At 33.3% G+C, this 21,833-nt stretch overlaps 2 protein-coding genes across 2 annotated transcripts; one reads left to right on the top strand and one right to left on the bottom strand.

Annotated features, from left to right (window-relative positions):
- The first annotated feature begins 467 nt into the window (after nt 1-467).
- LOC145609392 (nuclear transcription factor Y subunit A-10-like) lies at nt 468-5,657 on the top strand. Its single transcript, XM_081664886.1, has 5 exons — nt 468-585; nt 1,169-1,420; nt 1,873-1,991; nt 4,333-4,494; nt 5,400-5,657. Exons 2-5 carry the CDS (start codon nt 1,201-1,203, stop codon nt 5,523-5,525), a joined length of 627 nt encoding a protein of 208 aa, XP_081521012.1. The 5' UTR covers nt 468-585; nt 1,169-1,200; the 3' UTR covers nt 5,526-5,657.
- Nucleotides 5,658-11,781: 6,124 nt separating this feature from the next.
- On the bottom strand, nt 11,782-15,010 carry LOC145607892 (guanylate kinase 2-like). Its single transcript, XM_081663487.1, has 11 exons — nt 14,540-15,010; nt 14,341-14,389; nt 14,016-14,123; nt 13,785-13,858; nt 13,565-13,694; nt 13,023-13,388; nt 12,758-12,879; nt 12,539-12,674; nt 12,410-12,455; nt 12,218-12,320; nt 11,782-12,135 (listed from the first exon to the last, which is right to left on the bottom strand). Exons 2-11 carry the CDS (start codon nt 14,341-14,343, stop codon nt 12,027-12,029), a joined length of 1,197 nt encoding a protein of 398 aa, XP_081519613.1. The 5' UTR covers nt 14,344-14,389; nt 14,540-15,010; the 3' UTR covers nt 11,782-12,026.
- Between the last annotated feature and the right edge of the window lie 6,823 nt (nt 15,011-21,833).

The raw sequence follows: 21,833 nt of genomic DNA, 5'->3' as shown, positions 1-21,833 counted from the left end.
AAAATTTTTTGAAATGAAGGGGGTATGATCTCTTCTACTACGTATTAAAACAATTAGACATAGTTGTTCATATGATTTTCACTTACAATACCAACGCATGCAATGTGATTGCGTACCCTTGCATTTTCTCTTAAATATTATGCCAAAGAATAATGCAATTAAATAGAAATGAAGGAATTAATATAAATTATCAAAAATGTTAATGAATAGGTTTTGTTAATAATCATCTAATACAACAAACAAAAGCAACCAAAATAATTTGAAGCCCACACAATAAATTAATTATTGTCTCACTCCTCCAACGTAAGATGAACGTCATTTCGTCACCCTAGCCACAACACCATACCCAAAACAGTTGGGACCATACTTTACTAAACCCACCCCACCTTAAATTAGAAATTAAACACCCCCAAAATACAATAAATAATTATTATATTTAAAAAAAAAAAAAGGTTTTAAATAGTGAAAATAAATCAAGTTTATTCCCTAAATTAAGGTAAAGGTTTCAACGTTGTTGCCTATGGTCTTTGGAACATCAACACACAATCTTAAGGTTTCATCGTTCTTCTTAAGCCGCCGCTCATAGTAGGTTTTCTATTTAATCTCTTAAGCATCTTAATTGTTTTCATGCTCCTTGAAATTAATTATTTCGAAGCATAATATTTGTTTTTCATTTTTTTTTTAAAAATTTATTTGTATCCATTTTTTGTTGTCTAGATTTTACACAATAGTACATCTTATATGTTTATTTTGATATTATAGGAAGAATGGCTTCCATACATATAGGATGCGGAGTAGTAGATATCGACTAAACTCATTCTTGTTCAAATAGAAAATTTTAATCTCGATCTTAACTTTTACATAATTTTTATTTGCCCTTTGGTTTTTTCTTTTCACTTTACAAGATTTACTATTTCTTAAATAAGTATATTTTTTCCGGACTATAAATGGGCCAATAGTGTTGGTATATTGGATTTTTGTTATACTATTACTCCGTCTTAATTTCTTTATGGGTCTTAGTCTTCTTACTGATTATATTTTTGTTTCTCGTTACCTTTCATTAACATACAAGTAACATGACTTATCATTATTATTGAACCAAAACTAATTTCATTATGAGCTAGGCTAAACAAGTAGCTAGTTTACCATATTTTTATTGTATTTTCAGGTACTTTATTTCTCAACTAGAACTAGCAAGAAATGAATCAAAAGTTTCAACAACAATACTTTGGCAACAAATCATCAACAAAATCTCATCATCCTCAAATGATTTGTTGGTCATCAGATAATTTCTGGCAAGATCCTTCATCATCTTCTGATCTTTCAATAGAATGCAATTCAAATCATCATCACTATAATTATCTTGAAGATTCCAACAACAACCTCAAAGATGAACAACATTTTCTCATGTCGCCCTTAGGTATATTATTCAAGGATTATGTAAGTTTAATGCTTATATTTGTTGTTTATCTTTAATTAATTATTTTCATGTGTATTGTTATTAATATAATTATCCATGTATTAATCAGTGTGTGTCACATCCTTTCACTCCAAAAAAATATAAAATTGTGTCACGTAATTAATCATACATATTTGAATCATATTGTAATCTCAATGATTGATAATCCCTTCAATTTAATTAACGTGTCATTTTCATTTTTAGTAGTTTTATTTATTTTGATGGTGAATTGCTCTTCTACTAAATTGTTGAAAATTACTTAGCTTGCATAATTTAATAATATGTTTTTGAGAAATAATTTATGATTAATTAGTTCAATAATTTAAATACATAGTATAAAAGACACTTGTTTAGTTTAAAAGCTGAGTTGCACAATAATACAATAATGGCTCGATTAATTATTTCATTGGTAGGTAAATATGGTGAGCAACAGAAGCAAGAACAACATGGTGTTTTTCCAATGGATCATCATCAAATAATATATGATTACAACATGCCAATCTCTCATCAAGGACTTCCTCAACATAATACTGTCAGTAATTGTTTCTATTGTGTGCAAATTTTTTGTTTGTAACAAATCTACATATGCAATTTAATTTAACTTTTTTATTCAAATTTATGAAAGGTAATTGGATGCGCTATGTAGGGTGTAAATGATTTCATGATGTTTTTTTTTTTTTTTTTTTTTTTTTTTCAAATAAAAAAATTTACATAGCATATTATATATAGAAACAACAAAATCCAATCTAATAGAGGCCACAAGTTTTTTCAATCAACTTTTCATATACTTGAATTTAGACAATATGATAGTTATGATTCAATTTTATCTTATTGTTAGGTACAATATTTATAGTACCCTCCTACACATACTTTCTTATAATTTCCATTCTACATACACGTGGACGCGATTTAACACCCACTCACTTACTTCCCCCTATACTCATGTGCAAAGCATATGGAGAGGAGAATATGGATAGGAGAATGTTAGACAGTCTAAGACGAACAATAAACTTTATATCTAAACTCCCAACGACCTGATAAAACTTTTTTTAACCTTTGATTGTGAAAGAACTAACTAGTTGTACAAAAATCTCAAAAGTTGTAACTACCTCATACACAATTTGTTGTTGTTAGAGAGGCCCAACCATAGGTTGTATTTTTACCCCCTAATATATATGGAGGCCCACAATTTTTTTTTTTTTTTTTTTTACACTTGGATAGAAAATTAAGGACAAGAATAAAGTAAAAGGAGGACTAAGAAAACCTATCACAAATCCCATCAGGATTCAGGACACCACAAATCCAGAATAATGATCAAGTTCTTGAAGTATGGATACTTAATGTGTATTTTATCACCAAATTGTCACTCTATGCACATAACATTTTAAATTTTTAATTATCTTAAAATACTCTACTTGTAGGTAAAATTGTCATCACCCATTGATAGGTAGTAATAATCACAAGCTCATAAATTTTTGTATTGCCAATCAATAGTCAAAACCATCTCTAGAAGTATTTGAAGACGGACAAACATTACTATAAACATTTACAAAATCATGTACTCGTAATAAATTTGTTACCAATATTGGCAATATCACCATTTGAATTTATACACTGTTTTTCTACATCATTTAATTAAAACTTTTCAATCCATCCGATCCAAAACATTTTATGGTGTTGCCAGTTGTTTTATAGTCACACACTTTACAAACTCAACTTTTTTTGCTCATTAAGAATATTCTAAGTGAGCATATAAACCAAGAACAAGGTTGAATGTACCAAAGAGTTGGTTCTACTTATAAACTCTCAGGTTTCTCACCTCAAAATGATTGTCAAATTCATTTCAAGTAGAAGAAAAGTCAATAAGAAACAATATAATAGATGGATCATGGAATCATGGTAATGTATTTGAAATTTTGAATAGCAATGTCAGGGAAAGGAGGGAAGGTAACATTGGGCATGTTTTTTTTTTTTGTTGAAACTTCATTTTGTGATGTACCTGTAATTTGTAATAATTTGAAGAAGATAAATCATGTCACAATCTTGATTAACTAATTAATTTGTGATAGTGCATAGTTCTATTTCTTATATGTGATCATTTGGTTTTGTGATATGGTACATCTTTCAGTAAATTGGTTTTGTGGTAGTGCATTGTTCTTTCAATTAGTTTTATGATCCAAGCCCTCGAGTATCCCAAACGCCATTTCTAATTTTAGCAAAATTTAACATGGTATCAGAGCATTATATGGGTCTCTTCAAATAATTAATTAGGTCTTTAATCAAACTTGATTATTTTAGTTAAGGATTTGCATTAGGTTTGTCATTGATCAATAGCTATTTTGTTTTGCTCTACAATGTAATTAAGAGTACTAGCATGTGTAGGAAGCATTGAAATCTTGTATTACACACATATGACCGAGTTGTCCTATAAGCACGAGGAGTGGCATAACACATCTTATAAGCTTGAGGAGTCACTCCACCTTATTGCCAATTAATTATGGGTAAATGAAGCCTCTTCTAGGCTTGCAAACAGTCCAAATTATCCATATCATGCTCAACAATTTTCCCTAGAAGATTTTGTTTAATATGGGAATTGGAATTGAAATTGAGTCCATACATTACCTTCCCTTAGTAAATCTCTCTATTTTCTTGTTCTAATCTTTTCATCCGAGCACAATGTCAAGATTGTATCTGAAGTATAACAAATTAACATAGAAGTTGAGCTTAATAATACAAATTAACCATTAGGATGATATGAATACGTCTGAATCTATTTGGTAGAGTCGAGTTAGTTTGTGCTTTGTGTATAGCTCCTATATCCAAGTGTAGCAATAAGTAGCATTACTGAGCAATAATCACAAATCACAATGCAGGGTTACTATGAAGGAATGCATTCCAATGGAGTACCTCTTCCTGGTGAAGCAGCAAATTATGAGCCCATTTATGTAAATGCGAAGCAATACCATGGCATTATGAGGCGAAGGCAATCCAGAGCTAAAGCCGAGCTGGAAAATAGGGCTGTTAAAACCAGGAAGGTATGGTAACCCTTTCGCCCATCTTTATTTGTACTCCATACGTAATCTTTATATAAATCATGGAATGGATTTAATGACATCTAAGCTAGCTACTAAATTTCACATGAAATATTGAAATTAAAGAGATTAAAACACGAGGATAATTGTACATACTTCTATGGTCATAAATTAGTTGACACGTTGTTTTTAACTTCTAACAACAAAGATTTAAAATAAGACAACACTGACATCCTTATTGCGAAGAATGTTAATCGAGTAGTCTAGAAATCCAAGCATGAATCATATATTACCATTTTTGAAAATGTGACTATTCTTTTCGTACATTTTAGAATCTATATTGTAATATTAGGTTATGGATGGGGGAAAGAACATTACATAATGTTTTATTCAGACATTAATTCGATCCATTATTGGTATATATAGGCAATATTTTATGTAGGAACAATCTTTCGAATTGAGAATATAGCATTATAGCATTGCATGCATATGTATTAAATGTATATATAGTATTTGTTATGTAAAATTATAATAACAAAATCTCCGTTATGGGGATTCTACTTTATGAAAGATTTAAGGTGCGACCATTAACATCTTATTTTTTCTAGGTAAAGGTAAGGAAAAAAAAAATTGATAACATCAGGATACCCTTCTCACGAGGGGAAGTACATACATTGTTCATTCACTCCTACATATATAAACCTAGAATAGTGGTATAGAAGAGGGTTTTATTTAGTTAACCACAAAAGAGTTTATATAATAAAATCAATTGGCCTTGCTTAAATGCAAAATAGTACTTCGTACAATGGACCTGCTATAAGATATGATACATGGTATCCATCATTTGAGCATGTCCAAGCATAACATATAGGCATAATAATAAGGCCAGGCAAAATGTGAATATGCAGCCATATCTTCATGAATCACGGCATCTACATGCGCTGAGAAGACAAAGAGGCAGTGGTGGTCGTTTCCTTAACACAAAGCAACCGGATGGCCCGACATCTTCCAATTCCAGCAATCAATCGTCCTAGCTCATCTTTGGGACATGCAACAACACAACTACTAGTGTATTTCTTTTATTTTCGATCTTTCGAGGGGAAAAAAATGGCCGGGCAAGAGGCTTTTGTGTATATATTAACCAAGAGGAACTACCCATAATTTGCTTTCAGAGTTTTTTTTTTTTTTTTTTCACTTTCTTATGGTAGCTTTCCTTAAAAAATCCCATCCCCCATTCACCCAAAAAAAGATATGTTTTTTTTTTTTTTTTTTTTTTTGGAATGCCAAAAACAGTAAAAACACTACTCTTCACATCATCGCATATCATGCATATATAGGTTTCAATATTGTAGGTTAGACTGTTAAATGTTGATTGAGAAGTATGGTTGTTACCTTTTGCTACGATTGTGCGTTCATGAGTATAAAACACATTAATGGATGATATATTAATACATGTCATAACAAGTGTTTCACTAACTAAATTCCTTGTATTGCGATTTGATTTAAAATCTCACTTATAATTTAACTGTCTGAATTTATTTATTTTTTGAACCTTCACCATATTAAGTAACTATGTATTGATATATTTTACTCTCTTCTTACTTCGGTGTTGCAAAAAAATTTAAGAATAGTGGAAAGAGATTGACAAAACACATCTCAAATTTTATTTGAGGTTAGCCCTTCCCACTAAGCTAAGAGTAGACCTAAGTGCATGGTGCGCGCGTTTGGTTTTAATTTCCTCGACTCACCCAATGCGTTTGGGGTATCATACATACCCCTTGCTCTCGCACTAGTACTAATCCGCAAAAAAATGTGTAGTATTGGACGAGCCATCTGATCGCCTCTACATTCTTGATAAATGAAGCTTAACTAATAGGGAGTATGAATACTTTCAACCTCATGATTTTACCTAATAAGGGCCTGTTCTGATTGACTGAAGTGAATTGAACTTATTGAAGCTGAATTAAACTGAATATTTTATAAGAGAAGGAAATTATGATAAGAACTGAACTGAACTGAAAATAATCTGAAGAGAACAGACCCTAAGTCATTATGGTTTATAGCAAAGAAAGGACATGGTTTTTTATTTATTTATTTATTTTTTCGTTGTTGTTTTTGTGGAACGAAGGTTTTTAATAGGTTAAGTCTAATCAATCACAAGTATTTATTCTTTGTTTGAGTAATCAAGATATGATGCCAAATTTTAGACTATGGGACCATCGTCTCCTTCGTTCTTTCATATCTCTTCTCTTTTGTTGTTGTTGGGCCTTACTTTTATGTTTATGTTCTCTAGCCAACTAAAGTATATTTCATTCTCTCTTTCATTGGGCTAAACAAGCTCATTTTGTGAGACAACTAGAGAATATGATCACAAACAAATTCGACATGGTTCCATTTAGAAACAAATACTAATATTACATGGTTCCATTTAAAAACAAATGCTATAGGTGGAGACGTGGAGACGTGGAGTATCGAATGAGATTTATATATTTGTCATCATCTTTTTCAAATATAAGATGATTAGTCGTAAGTCGCATGTGAGTTTTCCTTAGCAAATTGAAGTAAGACATTAATTAAACCATTAAATATGAGCCTTGTACAAAAAACGAATGCAATTAAACGCATATTACTTGTTTGTTACCCTTTATATTACTTTCGTCCAATCCTTTTTTGTGTGGCCTAATTATTGTAACATCCTGGTTTTCCATCCAATAATACGGAGTAATAAATAAAAAGTAAAGGAAAATAAATAAGCTTTTACTATATAATTGTATTACCGTCATATCTATTAACTATTACTAAAACAGAAAATTGCTGACAATATCCTCTTCTCAAACTGTATATGTGTCGCTCTTTCATAAAATATTTTCCCGCCAAATGCAATTATGATGTCATATTTATTTTTGGTTTTTTTTTTGTAGGAATTTGTTATTTTTTTTATTCTTTTTTCATTTCAATCTTTTGACCGTGTCAATAAATAAATAAATATATATATATTTAACTTAGACTTTTTAGGTAACTGGTAACTACGAAGTTTTTTATTTAAAAATAAAATAAAATAAAATAAAAAAGGTTTTAATGCTATTTGTGTGTGTTTTTGTTTTTTTTTTTTTGTTTTTATTTATTTATTTTTGTTTTTTTTTTATTAATTGTACAATCAACCTAGCTATGAAGCCATGTACTAATAATATGGATGTTTGTTTTACAAAAATGAACTAGTGTTGTGGGTAAGTGTTATCATTGTTTCGTATTTCCAAGGTGCTTCACTCTTTCTATTTATTTAGATTAGAATTGATAGAGTATGAAAACATAATCCTAGGCTTCAACCATTGGCTTAATTAAACTTTTGGTTGAGTTGGTCGTTTAACAAGGATTTTTAGATTATAATTATTTTTATTTTGTATTTCGAACTCTTAGATGGAGTATATAATAAATTCATATGCATACGGTTTGATTAGATTAGGTTGGCATTCAATTTTATATTTTGTTACAGCTCATATAATTTATGATGATAGATATGTATTTATGATCTAAGTTATATGTATATATGAGAAATAATAATAGAAATAAGCTATTTTATTCAATAATTTTTGCAATCCGTGCATCGCACTGGTCTAATCTAGTTTAGTGCTAAGGCTACAAAGTCTCAACTAATACAACTTGATAAATGGATCTTGCTAACGAACGTCCTCGGAGCGTTGGATAAGCGTTTAAAATAATAGCTAAAGTGGTATTAATTTGGGAAATCATGACAAAATCACATGTCGATCGGTGAAATTAATGTTCATTTTAATTTAATCTTTCTACTTTTAAGTAACTTAGCTTATCCAACGCCCCTAGAGCGTTTGTTTGCTTTTGCCTAATAATAAGCCTAATAATAATAATAATAATAATAATAATAATAATAAAACTAATAATAATAATAATAATAATAACGACCATGATTAATAATAATAACAATAATACTACGTAGTAATAATAATAATAACAATAACAATAACAATAATACTACGTAGTAGTAGTAGTAGTAGTAGTAGTAGTAGTAGTAATAATAATAATAATAATAATAATAATAATAATAAGTAGTGTAGGTAGGGTTGGTAAGAAAGAGAAATAATAAAATATTTATGAAAATGAGGTTAGTGGGAGAGAGAAACTATAAAATAATAGTGGATCCTTAGCTTTCTAAATATAAGAAGTATTGCAATTAATATAAAATAGATGTACAAAAAAAGTGTTGCTACTAATATGAAGCGGAGGGAGTAATACAAAAGTTGAAGTGTTGCAAATAATTTTATAAGAAGGTTAATACTAAATCTTACACTTATCATAGGTTAATTAGACCAGCTACATATGTCAACGCTTGAGAGATCGAGATAAGGAGAGAGGTAAGAGAATCCCTATTTCTAAGCATATGTAGTTGGTGGGCTCAAACTTGTGATATTAAAGTCACAATGTGAATCCAGCTTGTTCTTTATATCTGGGTGTATAACAAATTCTATAAACCCCCACTCCTAAGCATATATGCCACTTAAACCAAAACACATACAGGTACTTATTTTGAACAGATAGAGCATCTAAAACTAGGTTAGATCTCAAAATAAACACCTAACCATCCTTATCAATAGGAAGGAAGGAGGTTGTTTCCAATCCTATGACCTATTAGTACTAAAAAAAGGAAGGAAACAAAGCACGATACCAACGCACATGATTGCGGCAACACAGCAATGTTATGGTAGAGACTAAAACGTGAGGGTCACAATAGCGGGCTCCACTCCATCTCTTTCTTAACTGTGCGTCGTGCACTGCTCCCGTGAGTTTGAGTAAACACTTGGAAATCTCCTTTTTCTTTTTCTTCTAGTACTAGATCTCAATTGGACCAATTCCAAACTTTCAACTAGTCCTTACAACTTATAATTATTTTCTTGTTAAATTTAATGTACGAGTAAGATATTTTTAAAATCACAGTGAAAATAATGAACATTGATTTATTACTCCCTTTCGGGCCTGTTCACATTTATTTAATTTCAGTTCAGTTCAGTTCAGTTCAGCTCCAATCAGTTCAGTTCAGTTCAGTTCAGTTCCAATCAGTTCAGTTCAGTTCAGCTCTTAATTTCCCTCTCACATAAAATATTCATTTCAGCTCAATTCAGTTCAGTTCAGTTCAGTTCCAATCAGTTCAGTTCAGTTCAGCTCCAATCAGTTCAGTTCAGTTCAGTTCAGCTCAGTTCAGTAAATATGAACAGGCCCTTTGTACTCATACGTCCTTTTTACCTTGATTAATTTTGTCTCACACAAAAGGATTTTAAATAAAAAAGAGACTCATTTATGTAAGATCATCCTATATTCTATATAATTTTCGTAAATATTTAGGGCCTGTTCACATTTACTTAATTTCAGTTCAGCTCAGCTCCAATCATTTCAGTTCAGTTCAGCTCTTAATTTCCCTCTATCATAAAATATTTATCTCACTTCAATTCAGTTCAGTTCAGCTCCAATCATTTCAGTTTAGTTCAGTTCAGCTCAGTTCAGTAAATGTGAACAGGTCCTTAGAAAACCACATGAGTATTTTTACCCAAACAAATATGCATAGTGGATTTCAAATCAAATTAGTATTATCTAACTGATTTTAGGGTTTGTTCACATTTACTTAATTTCAGTTCAGTTCAGTTCAGCTCCAATTAGTTCAGTTCAGTTCAGTTCAGCTCCAATCAGTTCAGTTCAGTTTAGCTCTTAATTTCCCTCTCACATAAAATATTCATTTCAGCTCAATTCATTTCAGTTCAGTTCAATTTAGCTCCAATCAGTTCAGTTCAGTTCAATTCAGCTTAGTTCAGTAAATGTGAACAGGCCCGTATTGCTTCAAATGTATGTAGTTTATTTATTTATTTATTTGTTTATTTATTTATTTATTTAAAGCAATTATTAGTCAAATATGCAAAGTATTTGAGTTGAAATTTTAGATTTTTTATGAAATTCTTTTATCTTTTGCCTTAATATATATATATAAAATTACTCTTGTGGATTTCTACACCATCATTATTATTAACTCCAAAACAATCTAACATATACAAAATATTTTTCTTTCGTATTTAATAAATGAAATGTTTTCCTTGTGCATGTATGTTAATATAACACTTTGACTGATAATATTTTAAATTATAAATAAATAAAAATTATCACAATTTAATTCACGTAAATTAGATAAATAGTGCAAAAAGTTAAAACTTTTCATTTTTTTTAATGGAAAACTTTTCATTTATTTAAACAAAGAGAGTATAAATATAGTACACCATTTTAACAAATTTAAATTAATTAGCTAAAATCAATAGGCCAGTCAAAATGTTGCATTTTAAAAAAAATAAACAAAGGGAGTAAAAAAATAACTATAAATTGGGAAGAAATGATAGTAACGTCTAGAACAAATCAGCTTGTCAACTAGTCCGTAATTTAGGGGTATTTAAGTGAATGGATTATTCATAGTCAAGATTCAAGAACAAGCATACTAGTAAAAGGCGGCCAAAAGAAAATAAATAAAGGAAGGCGCCTCTTGCTTTTGTCAGCTATACATTTGGTACACAACTTTAGACCTAGTCAACTTGCAACTTGAGAAGGCATCAATGGAAAACCTCCTTCCACCTAAATCGTTAAAAGTACATCATCCTTTAATAAATTATAAATATTATTACCCTCGAAAGTGCTATAATGTCCATTATACACTCGAATATACTAGGCACTGCATAGATACACCGACAATCTATCATGTTTGTTTAAACCCTCTCAAGTTAAGATGATCCTTTTGTTTTGTATAGGGCAATGCATTGAGAGTTTGACAGTAGACTTGGATCGTCAATACTTTACCCATTAAACACGTTGTTATACAAAGTTATAAGAGATAAGTTATTATAGGATTATCCATTATAATTTTAATACGTGTAGAAAAGTGAATTTAAAAGTTATTGATGCATTAGTAGGACTTTTAACATAGTGATTTTACCAAAACAGAAAATGGGCTTCCAATTCTCCGAGCAATGATAAATATATCTCCAAATTGCGGGAATAACTACACGTTACAATAATATTCCAACTAATGAGCCTCAATACGTTTGTCGATTTAACCTAAAGTAGGGGTAATTTTGAAAGGTATAACTCTTTTGGTTTTGACCAAGAATGGGGTTATCATGACCCCACAACAATCTAATCTTATGCTAGTTAACCAACCTAACACCAAATTACCAACTACTCGTAATACATTCATGAACTTTCAAGTAATAAAAGGACATGTATGTATAATCCAAACTAGAGATTCCACCCAAACAATAGCTTAATGCATCATTACTAAAATCGTCAAACAATAGATGAATGAATGTATCTCAATCGAATTTTCCTAAAATCGACCATTTGAATTCTCGAAATTTTGTGGCAAGACTGGCAACAATTGCCACTCCAATTTTGATGGTAAAGGAAATAATGGTATGGAAAAAATGACCAAAATTGAAAAAAATAAGTTGGCTGTTAGCTTGTTTAGAAGGATGTCAACTCAGCTTTCCGAACCCATTAGCCAATGAGAAAACGGAATATAGATCTAAACCTCGTGTCCGTCCGGGTGCCCCTCCTTTGAGTGAAGAGACATCCAGCACAAACCTGTTCAACCCAATAAACAAAGATTAATGAGAATATTCATATCTAACATAGCTGAATATATTCGACTGCAAGAGAGACTTACGAGTTCTTTGATGCATTTCCGAGGTCTAGCATTGTAGAATTTAAGTATATTTTGTTACCCACTTTTGATACCGAATTCACCATAGGAAAACCAATCTTTGGGACTGGAAATAACAATTTAAATATTTCATCAGGCATAATGAGCTAAGGGAGACAGATCATATGAAGCAAACGTCTCGATTTGGGAATTTACCAGATTGGTTTGTTTTGTCAGCAGATTCATCTAAGCCCAGGAGATTCTACAAGCCAAAATACATTATTTAGCATTTCACTATCAACATGCTGACTCAAAAGAATGAACTTTGAATTAGCAAATAATCACCTTTAGAGTCTGGTAACAGGCCTCAAGATCATCGTTGACCAGGACATGATCAAAGAGACCGGGAGACTTTCCCTGTTCGAGTTCTCCCTTGGCATTGCGAAGACGCTTCTGAAGCTGCTCCTCTGTCTCAGTCCCTCTGTTTAAAAGGAGAAGCAAGTTAGAATGAATCACAACACTAAACTTATATAGGCATCCCAACTGCAAGCAGCTCTAGTTTACCTAGAACGAAGCCTCTTCTCGAGATCTTCATATGATGGGGGGCATATAAAGATAAAGATCGCATCAAGAGAACTAGCCCTCACTGACTTAGCACCTTGAACATCAATGTCAAGTATGCATCTCTGCGTAAAGAGACCAATATAATCGTCTCAAGGTTTTGTAGTATAGACAAGCAATAGCTACTAATCTCTTTAAAGACGAATTGTTTACTAAATATCATATTGTTTATACAAAGACGGAAAAGAAATAGAACTTTCGTCCTCACCTTTCCTGCATCAGCAACAACCTCAACAGATTCGACACTAGTTCCATACAAGTTTCCATGAACTTGAGCAAACTCGAGGAACTTTCCGTCTTTTATGTCCTTCTCCATTACACTTCGCTCAGTAAAATGGTAATGAACCCCATTAACCTCCTTCTCTCTGGGAGCACGGGTTGTGTGGCTCACAGAGAATCCGAACATAGACGGAAACTCCTTCATCAGCATGGCAATTAAAGTACCCTTGCCCACACCAGAAGGACCACTGATAACAATAGGTTTACCAGCATAACCCATCACTCCCTTACTCCAAGCCACAACATTATCACACCCTAAAACCTTTTTCTGTTGTCTAACATATGGTGTGTCCACCTATCAATAAATTGCACATTAATTAATCATAACTGCCTCAAATCACATAAAACCAAAATATATTCCAAGAACCATCAACATTGAATGTTACAACTAATATACCCTCTTAGATTCATCATTCCACACAAATTAACTCAAATCATCATAATATTTCTCCAATTATATAGGATCCTCACCTCAAGAAACCAAAGGTTATCATCTGTTGATGCACCATTTTTGATCACCAAAACCCGATCCTCGCCTAGCGGCAGAGCCCAAAGATCAGAGCTCAGAGATGGCTTTGTGCCCAAAATTGTAGGATATACCCTATAATGTTCATAACACTATGTTATTCAACATACAATTAGAATAAAAACCAACATAATCAACACATAAAACAGCATTCATATAACTTACCACTTTTCCAAGGAGTTGTCAAAAACCTTAACTCCAATGGACAATGTTGAATCATCATAATCCCCAATTAAGTACTAAAAACAAACGAACAAAAAAAATCAATAAAATTGATACAAATTGATTAATTTTAAGTATTGGTGAAATTTCAAAATTAAAAAAAAAAAAAAAAAAAAAAAAAAAAAAAAAAAAAAGGTACTCGTTAGTTTATTATAGTATGACAAATTGCAATACCTTTGTTTTACCTACAATAGTTGTTGTTTCTCTACCCCTACAATACAAATCAACCCCATTTCCATTACTTTTCTGCAGATCATCAAACAAAAAAGCTGGCGCTTCACCCTGTCAAAAACAACCCCAGATCAGATTTCTAAAACATTACAGGTTACCCAATTTGATCCACCTATATTTCAACAAAAAAATCATCTAGTTCAGGGTATGAACCATTTTATTTAGGTGTCAGTAAGACAATGATGTAGACGATATTTGATCCGAGTCTCGAAAAAATATAACAAATCTTTTTAATAGGAAGGAAAGTGAACAGGAGCAATGAACTTACCATGGAGTAAATCTTCTTACTCCCACAAGAGACTCAAAACACCCCTAAACTGCAATTAAAACACAGAAAATAGATCAAAAACAAATTCATACACCCAAATAAAACCTAAAAATGAACACAATGTAGCACAGAAAAAAATTCTGGCAAATTTAACATAAACCCCAGATGGGAAATTACAAAAACAGGGTAAAAAACTTACCCAAATCCTAACTATAACCAAAGGATCAAAGAAGCAATGTGTAATGAACCCAGTACCTAAAATTTTGAATTTTTCTTTGTTTTATAGAACCAAAAGAGAGTTTTAATAGAGGGGTTTTAAAGCAATGGAAGAATGAAGAAAAACCTAATTAAAAAAGGAAATAAAAACCCTAAACAAAGATTGATTGACAAGGGGTGAAAGATGACAACTTTAAGTGAAAATCAAATCAAATAAAATGAATGGAATTAAAGTAAGACAAACTTAGGATTGAAAAAATCAGAAAAGTGTAGGAAGAAGAAGTAAGGAGAAAAGAAGAGAAGAATTGGCATATTTGTAGGCAAAGAGAGAGAGAAGAAGAAGAATTTAAAGTGAGGGAAGGGTTAACAGAAAGAGGTGGGGTTTGCTGGCTGCCTTTGTTTTTGGGGGTATTCCAATTTCAATTCTTTGTAGAAACACAACCCAGATTACCGGACTCCTTCCTCTTCTTTGGTGGGGAGCTTTTCCCTTTTTTTTTTTTTTTTTTTTTTTTTTTTTTTTTAACTAAAGAACATAAAAAATAAAAATAATTTATGGGGTCCTTGTTGATTTGAGTGGTTGCAATGAATTTTTATTTTTATTTTTATTTTTTGTTTTCATTTGTATATATAAATAAAATAAAAATAAAAATAAAACAACTTGCCATTGGTAAATTATGTAAATAAAATTCTTCATAAAATACTGCTATTTTCTTCGTTTTATTATTTCTAATCTGTATGTTCTTTTAATATTGCAACACAGGAGAACTGTGCTTTAGCTGTCTTAGCTTTAGTGTGGCTGGCAACGCAGAAGATAAAACGTGTGGTAAGCTGGCAATGCGCGTCGCTTCAGTAATTAACAGAACTCATTAACGACATTAAAATATAAGAAAACACGCAAATTTCGACAACAAATCAATTAATGAACTTTGATGCTTTTACTAACTCTATTTCTTTGCAAAACACGAATCAACACTTTAAATTTAAAGTAACAAAGATTTTGATAATATAGAAAAATAAATGACGAATCAAATATAATCTTCAACTTACCATTCAAAAATTCATAATATTTATTGAAAACTAGATGTGATCATCAATGACCAAGCCTAAAAAAGAGTGAATTTGAGGAAGGCTAAATAAGCATTGTTAGTTTAAAACCCAAATCCAACCCTAAAAAATCCCAAAAACCCAATTTTGGCCCAATAATCCTGACACTATTTTCGGGTTTGTGCACAGGATTTTATGCATAGGCCCAATCTGATTTTATCACCCCTACCTGCTTGAAACACACAAAATATGACAAATTAGGTAAACCATGTTATATAAACGGGTAACACATGTAACTCAAAGAGGTAATTCCATATATAAATAATGTGTTGTGACCTTCTAATATATCCTCTATTTCGTAATAATCGCAACACTAAGTATTGCACAACGTTTTAGAAAAAGTATAGGGCGGGGACTAGAGAGGAAATTCTATAATATAAAATGTAGTTAATGAGAATGTAATTAATTGTGAACTAGTTAAAGAGAGAAATAATAATAATAATAATAATTTTGCGATGGCCATTACACTGCTGCAGTTCGGGTTCTTTCTTCTTCAGGCGTTGCTCCTTATAATGACGCCACTCTTGCGGATTTACAGTCCAAGCACCCTTCATCTCCAGCTCCATCCTTGCCTGATATACCTATTGATCACCTTCATCTCGTAATGACTTCTGCTGTTGTTTTGGATCGGATTAAGAGCTTCCCCCGTGGCACATCATGTGGTAGGGATGGTTTGCGTGCTCAACATCTTATGGATTGCTTAAGTGGTGCAGCTGTGACAGTCTCAGATGAGTTGGTTGACTCTATTACCGGGGTGGTTAATCTCTTTCTAGCTGGAAGATGTCCTATGGAATTAGGAGAGTACATTGCTAGTGCTCCTCTTACGCCGCTTGTCAAGCCCGGTGGTGGTATCCGTCCTATTGCTATGGGTACGGTTTGGCGGCGTCTCGTTTCGAAGGTGGGTGCTGTTATGGTTGGTCAGTCTTTAGGGAGTTACTTTGATGGCCTTCAATTTGGTGTTGGGGTTTCTTCAGGTGGTGAGGCAATTCTTCATGCGGTGAATCGGTTAATTGAGGATCGTGGTTCTGATGTGGGTCTATCTATGTTGTTGGTGGATTTTCAAAATGCCTTCAATCTGGTTGATCGTTCGGTCATGTTAAGTGAGGTACGTCGCCGTTGTCCAGGCATTTCGCGATGGGTTGAATTCTGCTATTCTAATCCAGCCAGGTTGTACTATGGGGACCAAACCTTATGGTCATCTCAAGGGGTGCAGCAGGGTGATCCCCTTGGTCCTTTGCTTTTTCCTTTGGTTTTACAACCTCTGGTGTGTAAAATTAGAGAGACTTTTGATGTATGTCTTCAGGCTTGGTATTTAGATGACGGCACGATTATTGGAGACACTTTGGTGGTGGGGCAAGTTCTGCAGTTGATTATGGAGGAAGGACCTCGTTCTGGGTTATGTCTTAACGTGGAAAAAACTGAAGTTTTCTGGCCTACGGAAGACCCTCAAAGCAGGCTGCTGGTGGGTGTCTTTCCGCCTAATATTGCTCGACCTTTGCGTGGTGTTAGGTTGCTTGGAGGTCCCGCTAGTTCCGATTCTGGTTTCTGTGGTGAGCTTGTGATGTAGAGGGTGACCAAGACCATTGCCCTTATGGATAAGGTCGCTATGCTAGATGATCCTCAGTGTGAACTGTTGTTACTTAGGGCATGTACTGGAGTTTCAAAACTCTACTTTGCATTACGTACTTGTCCTCCTAGTACTTTTGAGGTAGCTCAGTGCACTTTTGATGGAGCTCTTCGATCTTCCTTGGAGCGTATTGTTACCGCTTCGGGGCCTGGGTTTGGTGATTGGCAGTGGCGGCTTGCCACCTTACCATTTGCGTTTGGAGGGCTTGGTGTTTATTCAGCAGGTGATGTTCGTCACTATGCTTTTCTTGCTTCTCGGTTGCAGTCTGCTGGGTTGCAGACACAACTTCTTCGGCATACTGGCATTGTTGGTCTTGGACGTGCCTTTGAGGATGCGTTGTGTCTGTTTAATGGAACAGTGGAGTCTGACATTTTGAGTAATCCGAGTGAGGTCGCTGCCCCTAAACTCATGAAGAAATTGGCAGATATGTATTTCACAAAGATTACCGCTTCTGCAGAATCTGCTTATTCTTTAACTCCTCGACAATCAGCATTGTGGAAATCACAGCAGGGTGATCACACCTCTGCTTGGCTCCGGGCGGTTCCTATTTCGGGGTTGGGTCAGACGATGAACGCCAAGACTTATCGCTGTGTGTTGTCCTATCGGTTGGGTGTTCCATTGTTCTCTATCTCGACGTCGTGCTCTACTTGTTCGAGGGTTTTTGCTGGAGATATTTTCGGTGATCACGCGGTGTCTTGTGCTGGTATTGTGGGTATTAAACATCGGCATAATGTTGTTCGGGATACCCTTGTTGATGTTTGTTATCGTTCTGGGATTTCAGCGAGAAAAGAGGTTGACATTGGGTTGGCTGGAGGGAACGACGAGGCCCTCAGACCTGCGGATGTGTTACTTTATTCATGGGATCGTGGTCGCGATGTCTGTATTGATTTGACAGGGTCTTCTCCTTTGACACAGTCAGGGCTATCTGACTTTATTCCTGGGCGGGTTGTGGCTGATGCTGCTCATCGGAAGCGGGTTAAGTATGAAGCTCGATGTCAGGCGATTGGATATGGTTTCATTCCCTTCTCCTTTTCTTCGCTTGGGGAATTAGAGAAGGAGGCTGTTGCGTTACTGAAGCGGATTCAGAGGTTCTCGACAACGCAAGACATTGGGGCTCGTGCTGCAGCTCATATCTTCACTAGGGTAGGATTTGCTATAGCTAGAGGAGTGGGGGCCCAGATTGTATCTCGGCTTCCCACTAATTTATTGTAGGTTGTATGACTTTTGTTTTTGATAATAATAATAATAATAATAATAATAACAATAATAATAATAAAAAGTAGTGTAAGTGGAGTTGGTACCTTTATAAAAATATGTACCAACTATTAAAGTACCCCGTGCTATTAACCATGTGGTAAGCTGTCAATTAGTTAGAATATTTTCACTTATAACACCACTAAAAAACACAAAATGGATTATAACACTACAAAAACTAAAACTTTTATTAAAAAGAAAAAAAAACCCAAAAAATTGGATTTTCACCACCACTTAATTTATTCCATCCAAAAAATTATTTGTAGGCCAGCAACGTACACGTGTCACTAATCTATTGAATAAAATAATTAATAATAAAAAAGAAAAATGAAAAAACCTAAACCATAACTCAGCCACCACCGTTAGCCTTAGCTTATTACACCCCACCACGAGCACCTCCCGTTGCCTCCAAGCGCAATTTGCCGCCAAAACCCCTTACTTTACCGTCGAAACCACAAGTCCTCACCCCCCTCCCCCTTATCACGAACATCCGTTTCTTGTAGGATCTCCCATGCTGTTCAACCCCTAGCTCCAACTCCCTAAACCCTAACCAACCAGAAACACACACAACTCCTATTCCACCACCAAAAACGACCACTAGTAGTTGTAATCAGCCGGTTTTGGACCTAAGTGGTCGAATTTGACCTTAACTTGGTTGAATTCGACCCTAAATCGGTCAATTTCGACCGCTAGTTGTTATTTTATTTTTGAGGATTAATAAGATGGTGGGTGGTTGCTGGCAGTTTGTGGTGGGGTTCCCGTTGATTGGTGGGATTTGTTGGCGGGGGGGGGGTCGTTGTGGTGGGTGGGGGTGATGGCCAGTGATTTCGACGGTGAAGGAGGGGTTCTGGCGGTAGTGAAGGTGCCAACGTTGGGGTGTACGGCTGCCAGTGGGGGTTTCAGGGCAGTGTTAGAGTATAAGGTTTTTTTATTTTTTTATTTTTTTTTCTTACAAAAAATATTTTTTAATAAAAACTGTGCCTTAGGGCTTGTTTGGCATCGTTTTTTGTTTTCAGTTTTATGTTTTTTTCAAATCAAATAACCAAAAACAAGAAACAAGAAAAATGTGTTTCTACTTTTCTGTTGTCAGTTTTCAAAATTATCATGATTTTTATAAGTTGAACTAATTTTTGATACATTATATGACACTTATCATATGATTCTATAAAATAAAAACTAAAAAACAGAAAACTACAGCCATGCCAAACGAGCCCTTATTAACACGTGTCCATAGTGGGTCCCACTTAGAGCTGATCATATGCAAGCCGGCCCGGCTTCCCGATATTTCAAAAAAATTGGGCGGGCTTGGGAAAGCATTTTTATGCAAATTAAGTTGTTTTTTTTTTCTCCGGCCCGAAAAGCCCACACGACCCGAGCATTTTGGGTGGGTTTGGGCATGAATTTTACGACCCGAAGGTTGGCCCGATTTGACTTGGTTCACGATCTGAAATTTTAAGCCTTGGCTTGGCCCAAACCAGGCCCGACCTGCCCAATGCTCACCTCTAGTACTCCCACTAACGGATTCCATTCAAAAACCCGTTAAGTGTAGGTGAAATTCAATTTTTAGGTTTTTTTTTGTGGTGTTATAATATAAAAAGTTTTAGATTATGTGGTGTTGTAATCCATTTTTTTTTTTTTTACTATTTTGTGGTGTTATAAGTCAAGAAATCCAATTAATTATTATAGTGACAATTATATTTACAAATATAACCTTATTTGAAAAAAAATAAAAATATGGTAAATTAAAATTAATTCGGATTTTTTTTTAATTTTAAAAATATGATTTGGTTGTTATTATCATATAGGATATTATATCTAAAAGAGCCTAGAAGGAAATAATTAAAATATATAAAATAAAAACTATAAAAATATGATTAAATAAAGCACAAATTCTCATATGTGGCTGGCCACACCGTGTGGTCAGTCATTATAGGGGTTACTTCGTTAGTGTTAATAGGGTTACTTGGTTAGTGTTAGTGGAGTTACTTCGTCAGCATCATAGGAGTTATTTGGTTAGTTTACAGGAGTTACTTGGTTAGTTTTATAGGGAGTTGCTTTGTTCTTTTATAAATACACACAAGACGGATTGTAGATTGTAAGGGTCTGTTCTCTTTAGCTTAATTTTAGTTTAATTCGATTCAATTCCAAATTTCCTTCTCTCATGCATTAACATCTTAGTTCAGGTCAGTTCAGATTGGCTAAGTTTAGTTCAGCTCAATTCAGTATATGAGAACAAAACCTAAATTTTAAATCTATTGAAGAAACTTTCCGTTGTTATTATCATATAGGATATTATATCTAGAAGAGTCTTAAAAAACCGAGAAATAATTAAAAAAAAAAGTGATAATAACAAAATATGGCTAATATTAATATTTAGAAAATACATAATTTATAAAAATATCAGATAAACTAGGTTCCATAGAAATAAAAATAAAATTAAAAATCAAGGAGGGATTTCAAGTGGCAAGATTTCTAAGGGCCTGTACAGTTCAGCTTAATTTCAGTTCAGTTTAGCTCAACTACAATCAATTCAATTCAGTTCTTAATTTCCTTCACTCATAAACAATTCATTTCAGCTCTATACAGTTCAGTTCAGCTTTAATTGGTTCAATTCAGTTCAGTTGTTTTCAGTAAATCAGAATAGGCCCTTAGGGGGAAAAATATAGGCCCTGTTTGGGAGAAAGCTGAAAGCCGAAGCTGATTGAGTTAGCTAATTTTGACTAGCTGATTTTATTAACTGATTTTACTAACTTATTTTATTAACTGATTATATAAAAGTGTTTGGTAAATAGCTAATAGCTTAAAGGTATTAGAGTATGTTAAATGACCAATAAGCTAATTATGGGGTAGGTAGTTTATATAGGATTTTAAATTAAATGAGGTAATAAGTGTCATTTCACAATAATTGATGAATGAGCTAATTGAAAAAGCTCCTAAAATGAGCCTTTTCAAAAAGAGCTTATTTAGTGGAATAAGTTTTTTCAATAAGCTTACTACCAAACACTTGTATTAGCTTGTTTGACTAGTCAATCAGCTAAAGTTAGTCAAATAATTAAGCTAATATACCCCAATAAGCTTACTACCAAACAGGGCCATAGGTTTATTTTAGATTTTTAGTATAGTAGTATAGATGTGAAATAGGAGAGTACATTGGATGTATTGTTGACTTGTTGTTTTGCAGAATTTATTGGTATATTTTCCCACTCAAATACAAATCCACATCCTTCCAAGTAGATCAATATATAACTCTTAAAATGTGGGATTATGAAATCATTTTAATGGAAAAGAGGAA

This window comes from Chenopodium album, chromosome 23 (genome assembly GCF_948465745.1).
Source record: "Chenopodium album chromosome 23, dcCheAlbu1.1, whole genome shotgun sequence".
In the NCBI taxonomy this organism is placed as follows: Eukaryota; Viridiplantae; Streptophyta; class Magnoliopsida; order Caryophyllales; family Amaranthaceae; genus Chenopodium; species Chenopodium album.
This window is presented reverse-complemented; position numbering and strand designations above follow the sequence as displayed.

Excerpts from the sequence above, each read along its gene's own strand:
- LOC145607892 (XM_081663487.1), bottom strand. Across the intron at positions 13,695-13,784 it reads GACAACTCCTTGGAAAAGTG|GGTATATCCTACAATTTTGG; the intron begins GTAAGTTATATG and ends TGAACATTATAG. Across the intron at positions 12,675-12,757 it reads GAGAAGAGGCTTCGTTCTAG|AGGGACTGAGACAGAGGAGC; the intron begins GTAAACTAGAGC and ends CCTTTTAAACAG.
- LOC145609392 (XM_081664886.1), top strand. The coding sequence starts at position 1,201 with ATGAATCAAAAGTTTCAACAACAATACTTTGGCAACAAATCATCAACA. Across the intron at positions 1,992-4,332 it reads GACTTCCTCAACATAATACT|GGTTACTATGAAGGAATGCA; the intron begins GTCAGTAATTGT and ends ATCACAATGCAG. Across the intron at positions 4,495-5,399 it reads GGGCTGTTAAAACCAGGAAG|CCATATCTTCATGAATCACG; the intron begins GTATGGTAACCC and ends GTGAATATGCAG.